The sequence below is a fragment of the Convolutriloba macropyga genome, chromosome 6, assembly GCF_964194025.1.
Source record: "Convolutriloba macropyga chromosome 6, txConMacr16.3, whole genome shotgun sequence".
Taxonomy (NCBI): domain Eukaryota; kingdom Metazoa; phylum Xenacoelomorpha; order Acoela; family Convolutidae; genus Convolutriloba; species Convolutriloba macropyga.
Window position 1 is genome coordinate 23282282 of NC_134473.1, and position 9389 is coordinate 23291670.

The window sequence follows — 9389 nt, forward strand, 5'->3', positions numbered from 1 at the left end:
TTGCGAAAAGCCACACAATTATTTTATGTGTTTCGAAGTTAGCTCGAGAGCAATAGGCATCCGTGTATCCTCCAAGAGCTTATGCAAACCTCCAAAGTCAAAAGAGGCAACAAAAGTAATTATTTTATTCACTTAAAACAAACAACAGTTATCAATCAACTCTTACAACCATCAACAACAGATTCAATTTGTCCGTTCCGTAACAAAAATACAATCACACACACCGTCGTGAACATTTTTGGTATCATAACTAGATGACCAGTGAAGCAATTGAACAAAGTTTGAACCTTCGCAGAAATTTAGAAACCGTCAGCAGTCTAGCTTAATTAAACAACTGCAATTGGCTATGGACTCATTAGCAGGAAAAAGTTACAGTTTGCGCTCCCTGTCAATTCATCATTAGCTCCATCTGCGCCATTTGTGTATTGACATCTGCAGGCATACGATAAGGGATGCGACCCACAAACGTGGTAAGGAGTCTAGCTTGCGTCCTCAGTTGATGTTTCTTTTTCGCAACGGTGGCAACGGATGTCGAAGAAACTGAAGACTGGTCCAATCGAGAAACTCCTCTTGGAGACGAGAAGGAAGCGGTCATCGAAGGATTCATTGATAAGGAAGAGTTGTTAAGCTGAAATAATTGAATATATCGTCAAAAATTTCGCAATTGTTGCATAGAGCATGAACTGAGTAAAAAATATACACTTCGTAATTCCAGACAATTTTAAAAATTTGAAAGTTGGCAAATTTGAAAGTTCCGTGCAGTCATAGTTCATTTTCAATTGCATTCATATAGAAAAGTAACATGGGTAGCTGCTTCTCTAATTCCTGAGAGGTCACATTGAACTCGAGTTTATTATACCTATGTCTTAAGCGTCATGTTGTAATACTATGTTATGTACAATGTTCATAAGAGCCTTCTTGTTCCTTTTTACTGCTACTGACGTTCGTCTGCTTTCCATTGCTAACTTCCATCCTTTCATTTGTTACGCACTTTCTGGTTAGAATGAGTGCATTGAATTCGATTTCAGCAACACTTGGCTCGTGCATTTTTGTAGATCCCAGCTTAATTTCCGTGGACAATTTCCTTAATTAAGCCATAATAGGGGCCTCTCTATATTTCATTAGGGATCTGTAATGGAAAAGGCAAAATTTGTTTCTTGAAAAAAGCCAATTTCGTGACTGGATTTTGGTTGCGCGTTGCGGGGAATCAAGATGTCAAGATCACCTACCTTTGCAAACTGAGACGTAATGATAGTCATAGCTGCGAGCAATGTCTGTGGGTAACACTGTTTCACATCCTCAGAGACACTCTTGAAGTTCTCCAGCATTCTCTCCATGTCACTCTCTCCCATCTCCCCTCCCATCCCATCCCCTACCATTCCAGATCTAATTGCATTAAATTGTGCATTTATTTTTAAATGACCCGTCTAAGCTTGAATTGCTTCTGGCAGGAGAAATTTTGTCTAATCAAAAGTTTCCACCGTTCTCTTCTTTTGAACTTTCTAACTTATCTGAACTTTGCTACCAATTTTTTTTATAGTATCTCACATTAAGGTGGTTTCACAGCGTTGTGTAAAAACATCGACCACTTAAAGCATAAAACTCTAGCTTTTATTGAAAATCAAAGCAAAATTGATGTGGTCATGGACCAAAATATTCGCGCATAATCAAATGAAAAAATGAAAATAGCCGCCCCTTAAATGGACGGATATTTTCGCCTTCATGATTAATAATTAGCAAAAAAAACAAAAGCTGGAAAGACTAGCATCCGAACTAACTGATTAAACTGATGTGAGCTGTAAGCTGGGGGAACAATGTTCAATCGCTCAGCTACTTCCAGAGCATCTTCGAATTCATTTGAGTTGAACAGGTCAAAGAAGGTCACCAAATCCAACAGGAGATAGAATGTTTTCATTGTCGATTGTGCGCCCACGAAACCTAGGTATAAATTATTGGAAAAGATTATTTTCTCCAAGATTGTGGAAATTGTGGCTGAGCTCCACTTCTATTGTTTTAACCCTATTTCTTCAACTTTACGGGCAAAAATTGAGCAAAAAGCTCACTATATTTTCATGAATGCTGATTTCAAAGGGGTTTAAACCCCAAGACTCTACCTCTTTTACCATTATTTTAGTACGTGAACTCAGCAGCTTCGGCAATTTGTGCACTTAAAGACTACTAAGGCTCTATAAGAGTTTCCCAGCGACTTAATGCTCTTGAGGTTTCACATGTTTATCTTTTTGCGGTTAGAAAGTCAATTGGTTAGACGAAAAATTATCAGACGAAAAGATGGTAGTACGAAAAATTACATAGAGACCAACATGACTAATTAAATTTGCTACAAAATTAATTTGAGAGCTATTAAAAACGACCAGCGGGAAGAAATAGATAAACAGACGGCTTTTTGAAAACAGGAGCAAAATTATCAAACATAACCGACTAAACGTCGGAAGAATTGCTCTCGAACGACTAGTGGGAGCTCTAATCAATTGCACCCTGCTTCAGTCGGGGGAGCCTAAATGGAAAAAAGAAGTTCAATAGTGGGATTCAAAACATACCTGAAAGATTGCCGGAAAAAAGCCGCCGTTGATTCCAATAAGCATGATTGGGATTGAAAGAAAAGATATTGAAAAAAAAAAGATTTTTGTACAAAAACATTTTTTAAGTCCGATTTATTTTGATGGCATTTCGTAGTTGATCATACTTCTGTTACTTAGAGAGAGGCTACAGGGGCTACCATCAATACCAAAAAGGATTAGAGATGGTAACTAAGACTTATAGGAATGAAGTTCAAATAGCGGGCATCTAAAATTGGGCTTTATGGGTTCATCCCGTTTCTATTTCTGACTTCAATTTTTTATACTGACTCTCTTCATTTTGAATTGCCTTGCTGAGCAACTGATGTTGAAAATCACTTTTAGCAGAATGAGAGAAGAGAAAAACTAGCCAAGAGAAGTCAAAAAGATTTCACGCAAAATGTTGAAAAAGCGGCAAAATGAGGTAAAGCGAAACATTTTTTTGTTCGTCGAAGTAAAAAAAACATAGCAGGACAAGTCCTGACGTACAATTCAAAGAATTTTCATTGACTAAACAGAAAACTAGACCAAGAACGGACTATGAATGGATTGGGAAAACCATTTAGAAAAAAATCCGATCCAAAAAATCGAAAAAAACTGTAAAAATCAAAGTGAAATCGCCGCATGTGAACAAAAAACCACTAGCGAGAAAGCGAATTTTTGTTCAAACCCCGTTTTCTCACTCTACTTTAAATTTAGAGCGAAAAAATTTCACGCCGCAAAACCACTCGCTTTTTTGCTCCACTTCCTGTTTCGGCGTGACCAAAATCACTACTCCAATTTGACTTCAAAAATCATGAAAATATGTGAACAGATCTTTAAAAAAAGACAGCGCCCCAATACAATTCAAATTCTTTGAATTGTAAAAAATAGGAGCGCTATAATAGCCGGCTGATAAGATGAGGGCGGCTATTAATAACCACATTAGAAGTTAACATATACCACTATTAAGATTTAAAGTGAAAAATGGCACCAGTTTCGGCGCATTTTTCATTTGACTTTTAGTATTAAACTGCCGCCAATTGAGTTCAGCTGCTTGAAATTGTGATTGAGAGAGAATTTTAGATCACGTGAAACGCATAAAGTCACGGGCGTAAAATTCACTCGAAAAGTCAAAACGGTCAAGCGAAAATTTTGCAAAAAAAGACAAACGTTTACAATAATTGCTTTTATACGACAGCAATTAAAACAACGGACTAGCGTCGGACTGGCTTATATTTGTCAGCAGTAGCAAGCCTATGCTTAGCTAAGTTCTCTTCAGTGGAACGGGGAGGGTCAAGAAAGGTTGAGAAATGATCGCGATCAATACAATTATTCCATGAATAAATAACACCTCATCTGCTTAAGTGATATATGAAGATCAGTACATCTGTTATGCAGCTGCAAATCAATTTAATGCGTCGGGAATTACTGACCTATCCTGTTTCTCCTGATCAAAAATCAGAGCAAGCAAATTGAAAACCATCGAAAAAATTGCACAAAAACCAAATGCAAAACGGCCTCTTCTGGGACAAAGCTGAGATAAACTGGGTTGGTTCCAGATTACTTTGCCGCTCTTTACAAAAACGAACTGTGTATAATACGACGTGAAGATTGGAACAAGCCTAGAGAAACTTGAAAGATTTTACGCAAAAGATTTCAGGGAAAATGGTAATACGAAACAAAATTTTAAATGAACAGGTGTAAACAAATGAGCGGAATAACAGAGGGCTACTTAGTTAACGCGGCTAAAACATAAATAAGAAATCAAGTACAAATAGCCGGAAGATTGTAGAAAAATAGCCACCATCAATCCCCATGGCGTCCACTGGGATTGAAACAAGAGAATACAAAATAGATTGACAACCTTAAACTTTTCTTAATGTCAAAACGAGCTCTAATTTCGTGTCATTTTAGTTAGATTGGATTGGCTCGTTGACTTCAGCTTCTAAAAAGGCTGTTCAGGTCTTTAGTAATACAAATTGCAATTCTCTCAATGAATTTCGACAACATAACGCACTTTGACTTAATGACAGGCTTAATCGTTTATCCCGTTTTTCGATATTTTGCTCTTTTAAAATTGATGGTATTCACTTATTTTGAAACTTTGTTACAAAAATTATTAATTCCATTCTGCTAAGACAATGCGTCCGGAAATTCAGAAGTTGCACGTGGAAAATGTGACGTGTGTATCAGAAAAAAGTGCATAGAACGCAAATCAGTTAAAAATAAAAACGGAGCAGCTAAATATTAGAATGAAGAAAGCTATTGACAAAACAAAAAATTTTAATAAGTGGTTAAATTCTTTTATGAAAATACCTTCCAAAAAATTATTCACTACAATACAAAGATTATTTTTACATTCAATAAATGCGGTAGATAATATTGTTTTAAGAACAGTCAAACATAGAACACTTGCCTTTTTTAAACTTTAAATAGCTAGAAGCTAGCAGACTCGCAACACTATTAGAGACGCTTGTTAAAAATTGACAAAAACAGAAAAAAGACAGAGGGAGAGAGAGCGAGGAGAGGCAGATGCACAGAAAAAAAAAGAGTAAGAAAAGAGAATGAAATGGCAGAAAGAAAGGAAAGAGATAGACAAAGAAAGAGATAGATAGAGAGAGAGAGAGAGAAATAGTGAGCGATAGATAGGAAAAGCAGCAAGAGAAAAGAGAAAGCATATAAATTGAATAAAGATAACAAAAAAATAAAAGACAAAAAAGAGAAATATGCGAGAAAAATTTTAATAAAAAAAAAGACGCAAACAACAAAAAAGATCTCAAGAGGTGAAAACGAAAAAAAGGACAGCTCATGCTGCGAGGGATACCGATGAAAATAATAAAAGATGAGAGAGGGAGAGAGACAGAGAGAAGGAAAGAGTGACAGACGAAAAAAAGGACAGCTCATGCTGCGAGGGATACCGATGAAAATAATAAAAGATGAGAGAGGGAGAGAGACAGAGAGAAGGAAAGAGTGACAGAGGGATACAGGAGAGAGAGATGGAGCGACAGGGAGAAAAAAGAGTAAAAATACTTGGGGATATATTTTATAATTATATTTAATTTTACACACACACACATAGGGAGAGAGAGAGAGAGAGAGAAAAGGAGAAACAAAGAGGGATCGAAAATAGAACGACTGAAAATAGCAAGAAAAACAAATCCGATAAACAACAAGTTGAAGATTGGAGAGAGAGAGAGAGAGAGAGAGAGAGAGAGAAGAGAGAGAGAGAGAGAGAGAGAGAGAGAGAGAGAGAGAGAGAGAGAGAGAGAGAGAGAGAGAGAGAGAGAGAGAGAGGAGAGAGGAGATAAAAGAGGCGATATATATAGAGAGAGCGGAGAAAATAGATAGGAATAGATGAAAGAAATAAGGAGAAACAAAAATTTTGAAAGACACAGAAAAAAACCGCCGATTAAAATGTCTATTCAGGACGACAAGGATTGCTTTCGAGATCAATAAATACGTAAACGCAAATAGCAAACTTATACCGAATACAGTATAAACACTAGGATTAAAAAATAGATTAACACCAAACACCAAACAGCATCCAGACAGCCGGAATAGCTGTAAAACAGTCTTAAGCGCAGTAAAATAGATAGAAACATATACAGAAATGAGTTGGAAAAAAGTTTTTAGCGACCACATTAAAAACTTCATTTCGAATGGTGGTTATCATTGAGAAAATTTTGGTTGCAAAATTTCTGAATGCCAGCAATTTAGTTCACGCAAAAAGCAAGAAATCAAGCGTAAAAAATTAACTGAAAACGTAATGCGAAAAATTTCTAGAGCCAATTTAACATAACTGGCAGATTGCCCAGAAAACAGCCGCAAAATCTTTGTAAATCTGCAGTTTCAAAAATATAGTGAAAGAAACAGACAAAAAAGAAATTTACTTTAAAGGCTAAGATGTAATTTTTGGATGGCAAATCTGTTTAACTTGCTGCTTGTTCTATTAGCTGCACTCAAATATCCTTCAATTAGAGTGACACGCACTCACTTGACCTGACCTCTTTGAATTAAAGTAAAGGAAAGTCAATTTTACAGTGAGAAAATCAATTATGAGAGAGGTAAGTCACGTGTGACCAAAAATTTAGCAACATCAAAAAACGGAAAAACTCCATTAAGAGTGGAAAATGGCGTCACGCATGCAATTCAAATGAAACTGCATGAAAAAATGAACTAAAGGTAGATTTGAATTGATTATGACGTCACGTGATCGTTGCAAAAATCCTGTTGAAGAAATAAAACAAACGATAAGGCCATTAATGGCCTCAGTTGACACTTCGAGGCAATTAAAAACAAAAAAAGCAGGCAGATTGCCAGAAAATAGACGCAATAGCTTCGTAGACCTTCAGTCTCAAAAAGATACTAAAAGAAACGGGCCAAAAAATTTTACAATGCTGAGATGTTAAATTTTTATTAAGAATCTGTTTAACTTATCGCTGCTTCTATTAGACGCCTTCAAATACGCTTCAATTAGAGTGACACGCACTCAATTGACCGTATCTCTTTGAATTAAAGTAAAGAAAAGTCAAATTCATAGTGAGGCAGTCATTTTTGAGAGTGATGTAAGTCATTAGTGACCTAAAACTCAATTCCGCGAGTGAACAAAAAACGCTATTCGCTTAGAGTTAAAAATGACGCCACGCACGCAATTCATTTGAAATTGCATGTACGAATGAACAAAAACCAGATTTGAAGTGACTGTGACGTCATATGGTCGTTACGAAAATCCTGACGAAATAAAAAAAAAACAAGAGAAGGCCAATAATAGCCTCAACTATCATTTCTCAGCTATTGAAAAAGAGCGTCAGACGACGGAACAAAATAACGAAGAGCACCGCAACATAGCTACGCTCAGCCTACAGCTTCGCAGCTATAAGAAAGACAGGACTGAAAAAATAGCTACATAGAGCAGTACTTCCCTGGGCCACCACAAAATCAGGCCAAAAAAATTACTATTTTGTTTTTTGCTTTCGAGCCCTTTAGATCAATGAGCTCTCTCTCGATGCAACCGCTTAACCATGCTATTCAATGAGCCTCTTAAAGATGCTCTTCGACAGGCTTCTTAAACATAACCGACTAACGTCGGGCGAACTACTCTCAAACGACCGGCGAGCGGTTGGCTTCGTCAGCAGCCAGCCACGATTTAGTGACCTTTAGGCGCTACCTCTGACTCGTTTCTTAAGACAAAAGTTAAATGGGTCAGACGAAAAATCGGCCAAGTCAAAAATTGTATAAGAGACAAACAGAATTAATATATTTGCTACAAATTGCTTTCGAGAGCAATTAACAATGATTACATAAAAAGTGCCTGTTAGATCATTTATGAAAAAAACATTTCTACTATAAATCATTGTTAATGAGGATCAGAGATGACGACATTACGCCACAAAACAGCAGCTGAAGTGCGGCATCAACAAAGAGAGACAGAGAGAGAGAGAGAGAGAGAGAGAGAGAGAGAGAGTGATAGAACGTGAACGAGAAAGAGGAGAAAGGAACCCTAACCGACCGAGAGAGAAAGAGAGACAGAAATATCTTCCATGATTGGATTCGACTCGGCAACTTCCAATTTTTCTAGCCTCGTTAATAAATAAATAAAGAAAAAACTATAAAAAAGGCAAAATTAAAAAAAGTTTCCAACTTCGCAGTAAAAAAAGTACAAAACCATTTTTTGTCTCAAAAGTTCTGTCAAGTAACCCATCTCCAAGACTTGTAAAAGTTTCGTTGGCCAGTAATGGTCGTCAAACTCAGAAAAGCAAAAAAAATATTATAATTGGAAAAAATTAAAAATTTCAAAAAATCTTGCTAAAATTCAAAAAATAATATCTTAAGAACCATTTCATTGTCTTAAAAGCCTATCCGGTTTCCCTGAAAATAGTTTCACAGGCTCATAAAGATCTATACACTGGGAACAAAAACATTTTAAAAATTTCAGAATTTGAAATTTTTTCCAAAAATTTACTGAAACTGGAGTCATAAAAATGTTAATCACTATTCCATTAACTCTAGAAACTATGCAGCAGCTTATTATCAAAACTTGGAGGAGGTCTCAGGGCCTCTATTGCCGGAAAAAATCAAATATGAAAAAAATTGCAAACATTTGAAAAAAATTGAATAAATTCATGATATTAAAATCCTGAAGAACATTCCATTACATCTATAAACTATGCAGTAACATAGTATGTTAACCCAGGAGTAAATTCCTTGGCTCTTGAGGATAGAGAAACCTGAAAAATAAAAAAAATTCAAAAAACATTAAAATTGCAGGTTTTATAAAAAAAAATTGCCAAAACTTGTGATATTAAAAAGTTGAAAATTAATCCATGACAAAAAAATTTCCAGTAACTTATTTTCAAACCGTAACGGAGGTTTTCTGACCCTTGAGGCTCAAAAAACCAGAAAAATGCCTAAAAATGTAAAAAAAATTGAAACAAAAGATGTCAAAAATTGTCAACCTTTTTTCAAAAGCTAGAGGACGTTACTTGGCTTTTGAGGCTGAAAAAACCTAAAAAACGAGAAACATTTTCAAACCATTCTTGAAAAAGCAAGTTTTATCAAAAAGTTGCTAATAATTGTGACATTAAAAAGTTAAAAAAACTGTTCCATGGCCAATAAAAATTTGTCAGTAACTTACTATCACACCCCTTAGATGTTTTCTGGCCCCTGGGTCCGGAAAGACCTGCATAAAAATTGCCAAAATTCGTGATGACAAAATGTTGAAACCATTCCATTACCACTAGAAACTATGCAGTAACTTATAATTAAAACCTAGAGGAGGTTCCTTGACAACAAGGGCTGACAAAGAATATAGCCGGCAGATTGCCGGAAAAT

The 9389-nt window shown here is 36.0% G+C and overlaps 2 protein-coding genes across 2 annotated transcripts in view; one reads left to right on the top strand and one right to left on the bottom strand.

Moving 5' to 3' along the window:
- LOC142341263 (uncharacterized) overlaps nucleotides 1-9389 on the top strand; it is a 336105-nt gene that overhangs the window by 99074 nt on the left and 227642 nt on the right. The gene's annotated exons all lie outside the window — the stretch shown is intronic.
- The window catches only part of LOC142341577 (nuclear pore complex protein Nup93-like), a 51072-nt gene continuing 41793 nt past the window's right edge, over nucleotides 111-9389 (bottom strand). The window contains 3 exon segments of the mRNA XM_075392627.1: nucleotides 111-628; nucleotides 1230-1386; nucleotides 1779-1938. Of these exon segments, the coding sequence (XP_075248742.1) occupies nucleotides 389-628; nucleotides 1230-1386; nucleotides 1779-1938 (557 nt within the window). The 3' untranslated portion in view covers nucleotides 111-388.